At 35.2% G+C, this 13,032-nt stretch overlaps 1 protein-coding gene across 1 annotated transcript in view; it reads right to left on the reverse strand.

The window, feature by feature from the left end:
* Positions 1 to 2,117: 2,117 nt before the first annotated feature.
* The window catches only part of PPP2CA (protein phosphatase 2 catalytic subunit alpha), a 32,847-nt gene continuing 21,932 nt past the window's right edge, over positions 2,118 to 13,032 (reverse strand). The window contains exons 2-7 of the mRNA XM_044664687.1: positions 9,066 to 9,275; positions 7,829 to 8,002; positions 7,187 to 7,276; positions 6,188 to 6,349; positions 3,956 to 4,074; positions 2,118 to 2,994 (exon numbers count right to left, since the gene is read on the reverse strand). Of these exons, the coding sequence (XP_044520622.1) occupies positions 2,922 to 2,994; positions 3,956 to 4,074; positions 6,188 to 6,349; positions 7,187 to 7,276; positions 7,829 to 8,002; positions 9,066 to 9,275 (828 nt within the window). The 3' untranslated portion in view covers positions 2,118 to 2,921. The remainder of the gene's footprint in view (positions 2,995 to 3,955; positions 4,075 to 6,187; positions 6,350 to 7,186; positions 7,277 to 7,828; positions 8,003 to 9,065; positions 9,276 to 13,032) is intronic.

The raw sequence follows: 13,032 nt of genomic DNA on the forward strand, positions 1-13,032 counted from the left end.
GTACACGCAAGCATGAATCATAAAGTAAAAAAAAAACCAACCCAAACTTGTGAACACAGGCTGAAGCACTTCTATTTGTCTGGGAAAAGATCTAAAAGAGATGTGCTTTTTCAACTGAATTAAAGAGACTACTTCAAAAAGGGGGAGAAAGGGGAAAGGACACATGGAACTATTACAAATCTTGTACTGTTAAGATGGTTACAAATCATGTATAGTTAAAATAGTGTGGCTTTTACAAAAAACATTTTCTTTAAAAATTATCATATATTTTATTCAATTCACTAAGTCTTGATTTCATTCTATCTTATATAGGAAATACGTTACTCAAGGCTCAAAACTTCTCCTTAAAAATAAGTATATATCCCGAAAGAGAACTGCCACAATGTCCATTCTATTCTTTCCTGATGCAAGGAAAGAATTACGACAGTTAAGTACAGGGTGTAGAAAAACATCCCTGTTATCCTTATGAGCCAGTTAAAAGATTCTATGTTGAGGTTATCCTATGGGGAAAATATTTAAGAAAATTAAAACAATAATGCCATAATATCAGTTTAAAAATAAATGCAAACTTCAGGGGACCAAATGTTTGGCACATAGACTGTGCCAAAACAAACAAACAAAAAAAAAAACAACAAAAAAAAAAAGCACACAAACTGTTAAGTTTAGGTTGGCTGTCTTAAAAAATGAACATCTCTTCTTACTCTGAAAGTCAGAGGCTGAGGGAAAAGCAGATTTGTAAGTAGCTTTCAAGAATAAATGCTTCCAAGTGCAATAGAGGCAAATCAAATTATTAAAAGGGAGGGGCCTTTTCATTATCTGTGACTGTATTTTAAAGGAAATTATGGTAATCACCAACACAACCCCTACTCAATCCTAAGATTATTAGAAATATATATTGCAAATGATTTACAAATACAGTTTTAAAAACTATCAACATCCAGGCAGATCCTATGTACTTGCCAAATATCAAATCTCCCGTGTCATTTACCTCGGAAAGGACAAATACCTACCTAAATTAACAGCACTTCATGTCAATCACCAGAAGAATGCATGCCTTAAAGAGATGATTCTGACATCATGGGACCTACAGGGAAGCTGCATGAGTAAGTCAACAGGCACTTGAGGCACCTGACTTAGTTGGGCAACAGAATGAAACTAGTGCATATAAACTCTTTATGAGAAGAGCACATAAATGATTCAAAACAAACAAAAAAACACACAAGTAAAAGTTAGGAGGAAATAAATCTAAAGTGTAGAGAAGCAATGTACTCTTGCAAAACATTGATAGTCTCATTAGGAAGATAAAATGTTTCAAAGGTTTATAGAACTTAAGAGCCTAGGAAAAAAAAGAGATCCCTAGCAATTCTTGATGAATCCTTTGCCAAATGTTATCTGAACACATTTACTCAGGAGGTTAGATATTATCCACAAATGACAGAAAAGGGAAAAGTAGAGATATCCAACTGATGCAAACAAAAATAGGAAAACTTTAATTAAAGCGTTTTTATACATAACAAGGAATTGATCTGTAAGTTTTAGGAGTCATATAGTGGTTCTGTGCTAGTAAATAAGTTAAATTTTAAGATTCCAGAGGCACTGTATTAACCTCCTAATCTTACTAGGATAAATTAGAAAAGAAATGACTTTCAATCACGCCATAACATTGGTGACATTTCATTTAAACTTAATTTGACTGGGGACTGGGGGGAGATACACATAAAAATCATTGTCTAAAGACTTATTCCTATTTTATCTTATTTAGCTTTAATGGCCAAATTCTAGTCCAAACCAGACTCAAAGACCCAAAATCTATTTTTTAAAGTTGCTTTTCTCTGGGACCATGCTAAATTATAGATAATAAAGTCTTATTTATTTGCTACAAGAAAGTAACTGACAATGTGACTTTTTAAAGTGACAATATTTGAAAACATGGTATTACTTCAAAGAAAAAAATTTCAAAATATCAGGATTTGATTTTTACACACTATCAACTTCCCCCCTAAATTAATTAGGTAAATGTGGTGAAAGATAAGGGAGGTATCTGCAAATTTCTATTTACTCTGCTGGAAACAGTCCTGAAGTGAAAGTCAAGAACTAGCAATAAGTTTCCACAGAGATTCTGTAGTGGCCTTGATTTTTATTTTTCTTTACCTGGAATTCTACAATTTATAAATTGATTCTTCGTTTGAATAAAACAGCACCAGTCTGCCCTTTGCTACAATCAAATTTTGACATTTTTCAGTACTTAGTTCACAAGTTTATTATGAAAAACACTGCAGCGCTCTTGTGCAGTAACATTTTACAGAAAAAAAAAAAAAAAACAGTTCAGTTCAAAACAACTCACCAGTATCTGACAATAACAAAGAACAATGTAGGGCTGAGGCTGGGAAGGGAAATAAACTGAGTGCAGACAAATCATACAATTAAATTAAACAGTATTCCCTGAAAATAAACAAAACAATTTCAAAACTCACAAATAGAGGGGAGGCCTTGGTACTTATTTTTCAAAACGTTCATTAAGCTCCAATGATTGTTTGCTGCTATCCTTATCTACAGTCATGCTGAGTAAAGCTATAGCTAAATGGAAAGTTAAATTGTATTCACGAGGTGTTAATGTTTACATCTTAATATTTGCAGTCTCTCAGAGAAAGCAAAAGTAACTACAAATAGCCTATGCCAGAAACTGGTTTCTTGACCAACAATGTTGCTTCAGCATGCAATGAACTGGTTCATTCTAAAGTGGTCACGGCTGTTGATGACAAGAGGCTTTGTATTTTTATATGGCACATTTTTTGGTCCGTATGAAAACAAGTTTTTTGAATGTTAACTATTTTCTGACACTTTGAAGTTACTGTTGCTCTTCCCATTTCCTTTAGGTCAACGTATGGTTCATGGCAATACTGTACAAGTTTAAAATCTCATTACAGGAAGTAGTCTGGGGTACGACGAGTAACATGTGGTTCACCTCTACGTGGTGCTGGGTCAAACTGCAAGCTGAAAAACAAATCATTTATATTTCAAGATTTCAAAATAATGGTGGCAGAAACAGATTCTTTTTCTATTCTCATCCTGAAGTTCACTTTTCTGAATTTCAGCTTTCCTTGGCATAACTAATTTTTCACTATGATGTTATAATCAGGCTTAAAAGCTGGGTTCCACTATGCCCTGAAGGCCAAATTAATTTACTAAAATATGAAAATTATGCTTAGCCTCAGCTATAGTTTGTCTATCACTACCCAATGATACTGTCCCTCTCCCCTCCCAACCTACAATCTATTATAAGTTTAACTTCCTGGTAACTCTACAAACAAAACATGGATGCAGAAGAAAGACCAGTCTCAATTATATACTTTAGCAACACTTGTTCCAATTATTTAGTACACTAATTATATTTCATGGACATTTTGTATCTTTGCAGAGGATAATGGCTCTTTGCAAAGCAAGTGCACAGATTATTACCACTAGGGAACACAGGGTCACTTATGGGACCATAGAGTTCATATAACTTTAAAAAACAGAACTGCAATTTTCTTTAATAGAAACTTTCAAAACCCACAACTATTCACCATAGCTATATTTTAAAAAGCAATATAATAGAAAAGAATGTTCAACAGATTTAGCTTCAGGGGTCTTGGTTTTGATTCCTAATTTAGACCATTACTATAATGTGGCATGGCCATGAGAAAAGTAACCATTCTTAACCTCATCTATCTCATCTGTAAAATGAGGATAATTCTTATACTGCCTATTTGATAAGAAGGAAGCATTTTATAAACTCTAGACCATTATATGAATGTGAGGAGTTCAAATAATTGCAACAGTTATAGCATTCTGGTTCATTCTAAACCTTTAGAATCATATTCACCTTTAATAATTTTAACTGCTACCAAACTCAGTTCCACTGTCAAAATTTTGTATTGCTTCTTAACAGACAATTTATCATGTAAATACTTACAAGGAGTACTTTAGAGTATCATCAAGTTCCATGATTGCAGCTTGGTTACCACAACGGTAACAATAATTTGGAGCACTGAATATTGTTACTACATTCCTGTCATGGCACCAGTTATATCCCTAAATGAAGTAAAAAGAAAAACAAAGTTAAAAATAATTTCATTACTATCTTACTTATACTACCTAAATTAAAGAACATAAAAAATTCTTGTCCTGTTATCTCATTAGGGGAATACAACATGTATGCAGATAAATACAAAAGAAGTACAGTGATTTCAAGGAAAAGGAACACTTTCAGGGGAAATCAGGAAGTCTTATAAAAGGAGGTGGCACTTGAATAGAGCCTTCAGGAAAGCAAGGAGTTACAAGAGGCAGCATTGAAGACGGAAGACATCCCACAAGGATAGCTGATAAAAAGGCATGCAAGTGGGAGATAGAATGCCACCCGTAGGGAATAGTGAGTAAGGCCAGAAGAACTGGACTATAGTATATGAAGAAGCATAACATTTAGAAGGACTGGAAATATAGGCAGGAAGACCATGAAGGTCTTTAAATGGTAAAAAAGGGCTTTTATTTTATTCTATCAACAATAGGGCATACTAATGTAAGGGAGTGACACAGGCTTGTAATTGTGAGAAAAATCAATTTGACAGCTAAATGGAGTAGATGAAAAGCAATGAGATTATTTCAAAACTGTTCAGGTCAGAGGTAAAAGTTACTTAAATTAGGGCAGTTGTGATGTGAGTAGAGAAGGGGATGAATAAAAAAAGATATCTATATTTATCTATCTGTGTGTGTGTATATATATACACACACACACACACACACACACACACATATACACACATACATACACACACACACACACACACACACACACACACACACAGAACTAGAGATGGAAAGTGAAGGAGAATAGAGTCAGGAATGACTCCTTTGATATGGCCCTGGACAACATGACAAAAAGATAGGGGACTTAGATTTTTTTTCCCAGCTTTTAAGATCTCATAAACCTCTCCAAAATAGTAATTATGTGCAAGGTATAATGCAATTTCTAGCTGTTGCCATTGTTTAAAACATCAAAAATCCACTGAAGTAATAGCAAAAAAGAGTAATCCTTAAACCCTAATGCACTCACTCAGTATCCCCTCCTCCCTTCCCCACTCCTGCCACCACTTTTTGGCAGAAAAATGAAATCAATGCTTGATGAGGCAAAGACCCTGTAGATTCCCAAGAGAGTGAAGAACCATAGCAAGATGTTCTTGAATGGTTTAAAACAGAAAAGAGAATTGTGAAAACAGAATTTATGGTCTGAACAGCAAAATTAATTGGCAGAATAGAAAAAACTTGAATCTAAGAATGGCAATGCCCTCAATAGAAATAAGAAAAACAGGAGGGGGTTGGGTTTAGATGAAAAGATTAGGAGTTCTGTTGTGTCCATGCTGATTTTGAGATATCTACAGGACAAATAAAGTAGAAATATCTAAAAGGTAGTTTGAGATATTGCACAAAAACTCAAGGGGAGAGGGGGAGGGGAATTGCATATAAAATTTGGCAGTCAGCTATATGGAAATGTTAGTTGAACCAGAGCTGAAAAGATAGAGAAGTTAGACCAGAACAGAGCACTATGTCACAAGAGACCTAATGAGGAAATTCCAAAAACCTTAGAGAAACATAAATGGTAGCCCTACTGCAAGCCATATGACTTTAGATATTGTGTAAAGATTTTAGTGCAAAACTAATGAAAACAACAACCTAACTTACATCAGAAAATAGACATGTTACAGGGCCATGATATTCAATAAATGCCTAAATATTTAATATGCTGTTTATATAAAAATAAATCCACCCTATACCAAAGTGGCATGAAAAAGCATGGTATAGTCTTTGGGCACTTTTCAGTTGGGCTCTTTTCCGAGAGCTTTCTAGATACTCCAGAATAAACTAGGGAGCACAAAGTTCAACTTCTCTACAAAAAGGAGACGTGACCAACAGTCTCTTTCTTTCAATGTCTGACTTTCGATAACAAGAATAAACCCAAAGTGGAACAGACCTCTTCTTACTGGAAGTCTTCAAGAAAAATGTGGGTGGATCACTTGTCAAAAATATTGTAAATGAAAATAATAAATATGCAAAAGACCTTACCTCTGGACCTTAATTATACATCTCTATAATAGGGGAAGATAATTTTAGAGTTCTTCTAGCTCTAAATCTGATTGATTCTATCACTTACCTCCATTACCAGCTGGTGAGCTCTGGACACCAATGTGAGGCCATTGGCATGATTAAATGTCTCTGAAATATCTTGCCCAAATGTATATCCAGCACCTCGAGGAGAAATACCCCAACCACCACGGTCATCTGGATCTGACCACAGCAAGTCGCACATTGGACCCTATCAATACACATTAAAATGACAGTCTTTAGAAAAAGAACACAATACAAATCATTTTAACTTCTACAAATCAGAAGTAGCATGTGCTACATATGGAGACAATATATTTTTAACATTCACTTTTTAAAATTTTGATTTTCAAATTCTCTCACTTCCTTAAGGAGACAATTCTTTTTCTTTCTTTCTTTTTTTAAAACCCTTATTGTTCATCTTGGAGTCAATACTGTGTATTGGCCCCAAAGCAGAAGAGTGGTAAGGGCTAGGCAATGGGGGTCAAGTGACTTGCCCAGGGTCACACAGCTGGGAAGTGTCTGAGGTCAGATTTGAACCTAGGACCTCCTGTCTCTAGACCTGGCTCTCAATCCACTGAGCTACCCAGCTGTCCCCTGGAGGAGACAATTCTAAAGAGATTATGTACTTTAATCTATTACAGACAATATATTTTTAAGATTCACTTTTTAAAATTTTGATTTTCAAATTCTCTCACTTCCTTATGGAGGAGACAATTCTAAAGAGTTTATGTACTTTAATCTATTTTTCCAGGGACAGAGATAAATGAACATACACTGGTGTGTCAACTTACATTTTTCCTACCTAAACCCTTTAGTAATCAATATATTTCAAGATGATGTACCTCAGTTAGTGGCTAGAGAACACTGTTAAAAGTAACTGACCTATTTATATCTAAACACATTTTAAATAAATGAACTATTGTAGAAGCAGATATTAATTTTTAAATATAAGCAAGAACCTTTAGGTTTCAAATATTAAAGTAACCTTCTAAAAAGAGAGATGAAATGATAGAATAGTTTATGAATAGCAAATAAAAACAAATACCTCATGGGGAACTTCTTGTAGGCGGTCAAGTGCTCTGATATGATCCAGTGTATCTATGGATGGTGAAAGACCACCATGTAGACAGAAAATCTGAAAGAATTATTTACATGTTAAGATTACTCAAAAAAAACAAAAAAAAAAAACTTTAGGCATTTTAATTAATTTGTTACTGGAACATTCCATAAATGTTCCAGCCCTAAACCTATTTAAACCCCATACATGTATACTATCCATCAGTCTCATATCAAGGTTGGTCTTCACAGCAGTCAGTATCCTTTATCCTTTTTCTCTGTGCCTTTGATGCTCATGTTGTTCCTAAAAATTAGAAAGCTTCCCTCCTGCATAACCCATGCTAACTTTCTTCCAGACTCAATTCAATTTAGCTTATATAAGTAGTCATGGAATCCTTTTCTGATTAACTTCACTCCACGCCAATCATATATCTTAGCTTTTTATTCCCTCAGAATTTTCATGTAGTTTACTTTACATAAACTTATGACTGAAATCCTATCTATTATCTTTTGTCCCATCATGCCTAGAGCAAAAGGGGAGAAAAAAAGTTTGTTCCTTGCTACTCACTTACATAGAAAGTGCTAAATACTGACATTACACTAATACAGAAAGAATGGCATCAAAACATACCTGACCATCCACCAAGGCAGTTAGAGGAAGATAATCAAAAAGGTCTGTAAAATATTTCCAAACATTTGCATTTCCATATTTCCTTAAACACTCATCATAGAAACCATATACTTGTGTGATTTGTCTACTCTCATGATTCCCTCGAAGAATAGTGATGCGTTCACGGTAACGAACCTAACCACCAAAACAGAAAGGAGCATTATTTAATTAACCTCTTTAAAGGAAGCCAACTACAACGTATAAGGAACTTCAAAGAAGCCGTTCAAATTTACTTAGGAAAATATTCAACTACCCCCACTTTCTTTCCTTATATCCAAACCTACAAAGTCCAAAATATTCTTGAAAGCTTTCTAGCAGCTTCATGCATTCTATCCAATAGATTAACCTGTTGCTAGGCAAACACTAAAGTACCAGTTTCAACTCAAAAATCACACAAATCATTAGGGGAAAAGAACTGGAGACTATATTTCTCTTTTCTGCTGATCATAAAGTAATTCTGGGCCCTAACTATAGGCTAGATTTATGTTTCCCTTTGTATTTTCAATTTGTTTAGTGTCATTTGGTTTTAGGGCTGGAAAATGTCACTGAAGAGTGATTCAGAAATAAAACTAAAAAGATCATTCCATGAAAAAGTTTTTAGAAATCCTCTTATGGAAAAGATGATAATATTTCTCTTTAAATTATATAGAATTTCATTAGCTTCATAATCTCAAAGAGAAAATGAACCACCATGATATGCACTTAAAGTTTCCCAAACTCCATCTTTTATCCAAAAGCAATTCACTCCTTTTGCAACACTGAGGAAAAACAGTTCATGGCTGCTATTATATTAGAGATCTCCTTTAACAATATTGAGCCTGCAGGTTCTCATTTGAGTATGGTCATTAAGTTCTAATAATGCTTTGTAATTAGAGCTTTCCTTCAAAGGGAGCTAAAGATAATATTAATTTTTTTTACAGTCATTCCAGCTTACCAATAACAAAACCCTAGGATACTTGTACTAATACTATGTGCTAGCTAGCACAACTTGACAACACAAACTCTTGGATGTAGGTTTCTTTGGGAAATTGTTTTTATTCTTTTTTTTCTATCATCTCTGTCATTTAAGACACAAAGTACAGTAATTTAAAAATTAAGAAATTTCAATGACTATTTTCAGTAAAACAAAAAACCACAATGAAATATGAAAACACTTTCATCTAAGTTCAAATAGGCAAAGAAAAAATGTAAAAGTTACCTTAAGAGCTACAAGCAGTGTTACTGTTTCAACTGAATAATATCCTCTGTCAACATAATCGCCCATAAACAAGTAATTCGTATCTGGTGATTTGCCACCAATTCTAAAAAGTTCCATGAGATCATGAAATTGCCCATGAACATCTCCACAGACAGTGACTGGACATCGCACCTCTTGTACATTGGACTCCTTTGTAAGGATTTCTTTAGCCTATGGATAAAGAAGGGGGGGGGGGAAAGTATATTGGTATGTTCAGCTACACAAGACAGTAATAGTCAATTTACTTGCCACTTGCAATTTCTCTTAAATAGAATGGATGACAGGTTATATAAAGAGATATAGTTAAATTAAAAGGGCTTTCATTCGAATTATGAATTTATTCAAGTGCTGATGCTATAGAAAAAAAAGAAAAGGAAGACAGATGGTTTCTCTCTGCCTGCCACTCCAATGACTGTCAGAAATGTCAAGGTATATATATCCTTGTCAGATATAGAACACGTCAGTGATATTCAACTAAGTGTTTATTAGCCACTAGTGACAAAAAATTAATGAAATGAGATTTTTTTTTAAATTAGAAATTCATGTTGAAGGTCATTTCAAAAAGATGAAGCAGTGAATTTAAAAGATTAAGTAGTGTTGAAAAAAGAATTGAATAATTTTTCTTCTTCCTAGGGCAAAAGCATTTCTAACTCTTAAGTTAAATAGCTGGGGTCAAGAGTAGATCCTCTTAGGAATATAAACAGGAACTGCCAAACCTTTAGTTGCAATTATAAGATTCTTTATTTCTCTCAAAAGGGGAAAAAAACTGAAGACTGTAAATAACAATATTACAAGCAGATTCAAATGTTCTAAGCTCCTCGTGAATTCTTCAGCATTCTTCTTAAAGGGCAATTCCATTTAGTCCCTTGTGTCACTGCCAGAGCTGAAGGTCACTAAGCAACCACTATGACTAAGTTTGTTTGGTATGGGTATTCACCTAGCGAATTTTTAGTACTCATTTATGTTAACAATAATAGCAGCAATAAATCACAGGCCACATCTATTCCAATGAAGTTAGTAAGAACTTAGCTAATGACAGGATAGAGGGCACTTTTAAAGGAACAATGATTCAGGAAAAGAAAGATGAATTACACCTTAGAAATTTTGTTATAATTATGCTGCTGTCTATCCCCACAATTTAGATACAGCTAAGCTTCAATATATGCCTCTGGATTCAAGTGATTTTCTATCTCTAACAGAAAATGTATATATAAAAATTGCATATTACTTTGACTAAAAGCTACCCAATCTTGGCTAAAAGCTTAACTTCCAAATGAGCCAAAAGAGTTTAAGTCCATGAGATGCACTGATAGAGGAAAGTGTATTTTGCATTACTTGGGTTAAAATTTTGGCTTTGCCTGGTGACTATGTCACTTTAGCTAGCTCTAGTGGCTTGTTTCGTCATCCCTAAAATGAGCTTACTTTGACTTAATGATCTAAACACCTATGATTCTAAGTGTTTTAAGCTTACTTCCTAGAACTAAATCAATTAACAAATATCTATTTACCTACCATGTGCTAGGCCCCTTGGGCTAGGAATACAAAAAATAAAAGTCCACAAAAATATATACTAAAATACACAAGTGGCAGGATGGGAGAAAAGAACCAGGAAAGGCTTCACTCAGAGCAGTTTTGAAGGAAAATAAGGAATTCTAACAGGTGGGATATTGAGGTAGGAGTGCATTCCAGGTATAGAGGGCAACTGGTGCAAAGATGGAAATGAGGAGAATAGCAAGAAGGCCAAGAAAGTCATAAAACTGAAATGGGCAATATTTACTTAGAAAAGAAATATGAAAAACTTCTAGGCCAATAAGACCAAGTTGTTCTTCATCTTTTTTTTCAAAGATGTTGGAATCATTTGCCATTTCCTTTGCCAGCTCATTTCACAAATGAGGAAATTGAAGAAAACAGGTAACTTGCTCAGGAACAGACTGCTAGAAGCCAGATTTACACTAAGGAAGATAAGTCTTCCTGATTCCAGGCCCAGCACTTCCACTGTGCTACCTAGTTGCCCTCTAAGACCAATGAGGACTGGTAGACCAAAGAGGTATTTGGTACATATGTTTCGTGTCATTATCTAGGACACGCTTAGATTTAGAATTGTCATAGCTTTCTGTTCAAGTATCTATGTGCGCCTTATAAAACAAATGAGGAGATGATTACTGACTTTTAATATTGCCTTGATGCTTTTCTTAGAGGTAAGTTCTTACTGGAAGCTCATACTTTGGTTGCCACACCTGTTCCTTCAGCTGGGGGAAGCTATTTATTTATAGCAATCTTTCTGCCTTTTCCTTAGAAGAGACTTACTTGCTTCACTGCCACAGACTGGTAATTAACAGCTTCCTGGCCAAAGGGCCAATGCAAGCAGACATTGCACAAAGCTGGCAAAAATGGGGTATCTAGCTAAATAAAATTAGGAGACGCTTCTCACTTCTTTGAAAGTATTTGTACTAAAGTCCAATATCTATGACTAAAGTATTCTGGCTAGTAGTTATAATTATCTCTTCCCAATAAATTGAATCATGCTTAACAATTATATGAAGAAATAAGACATTTTTAATAATGTAAGAACCTTAAGTGCTATCAAGGTGAAAATACAGCAGCCAGGTAACACAGGGGCCATACTTTGGGACTTAAGACTCAGAAATGAGGGTTCAAAACTAGATTTGGACACATGGATAGTCACTTCACCAGACCCAGTTTCTACATATGTAAAATAAGATAATAGTATCTACATCCTGTAGTTGTTGTAGAATAAAATGAAACAATATTTGTAAAGCATTGCAAAATATTATTATTATTGTTATTTATACTTGAGCAAAATTTGAAGTACTATATAACATAGGGGCAGCTGGGTGGCTCAGTGGATTGAGAGCTAGGCCTAGAGACTGGAGGTCCTAGGTTCAAGTCCGGCCTCGGACACTTCCAGCTGTGTGACCTTGGGCAAGTCACTTGACCCCTATCGCCCACCCTTACCACTCCTTGGCTAAGGATGGTCCCTAGCCCGATGAAAAAGGAGGAGGGTTGGGCGTGGGGCTAGCAACCCCACCCTGTAAAAACTACATCTGCTAAAGAAACTGCAACCTAAAGTAGGGGCAGCTGGGCTAGCTCAGTGGATTGAGAGCCAGGCCTAGAGACGAAAGGTCCTAGGTTCAAATCCGGGCTCAGACACTTCCCAGCTGGGTGACCCTGAGCGACCCATTGCCTACAGGTTGTGGCCCTATGCTCCTAGAATGGAGTCCCAGGATAAAAAAAAATATATAACACAGGGGATTTGGATTTCAATACAGATATACAGGAGAATTCTGACTGAATAAAAGTACACAACATATGTCTTTTTGCCATGGACAAACAACAGCTATCTGCACGAAATGTGCTTGAGGGGGATTAGGAATCTCCTTAGAAAATAGGGTAAAAACAGCTAGTTATTAGAGAAAACGATGTGTTGCTTTATAAAAAGATGGTCTTTGAGCTAAAAACAAAGATGAGATGAGAAAGCAGATAACAGATCAGAAGGCTGAAAAGTAGAAAAATGAGACATAGGAGGAAAGGGGAGAAAAAAAACCATTGAACACTTTAAACTGATTAATATTCTGAGAGTCTTTGGAAAGGAATCCATTCCAAAGAATGATGTGAATTCACAGGTGGTATGAGGAGACAAATTAGATTTAAGGAAAAGGATGGGAAGTCAAATTGGTGGTGGTGGTTGATAGTTCCCTGATGTAGCTATTGAGAGAACTGATGTTTTCTTAGGGCACATAACTGGTACACAAGTTTTAAGTTTACCAAAATTTTAGCCACATCTGGCAGTATTATCTGTTTCATGTTATACAACCATAAGGAACTTAGGTATCATTAGGATTTTAAAGACCTAGGCAGGTTCTTGAAGACATCAGGGCACAGGTGGTGTTTTCTTTACTCTTGTTAA

The sequence above is a fragment of the Gracilinanus agilis genome, chromosome 2, assembly GCF_016433145.1.
Source record: "Gracilinanus agilis isolate LMUSP501 chromosome 2, AgileGrace, whole genome shotgun sequence".
Classification (NCBI taxonomy): Eukaryota; Metazoa; Chordata; class Mammalia; order Didelphimorphia; family Didelphidae; genus Gracilinanus; species Gracilinanus agilis.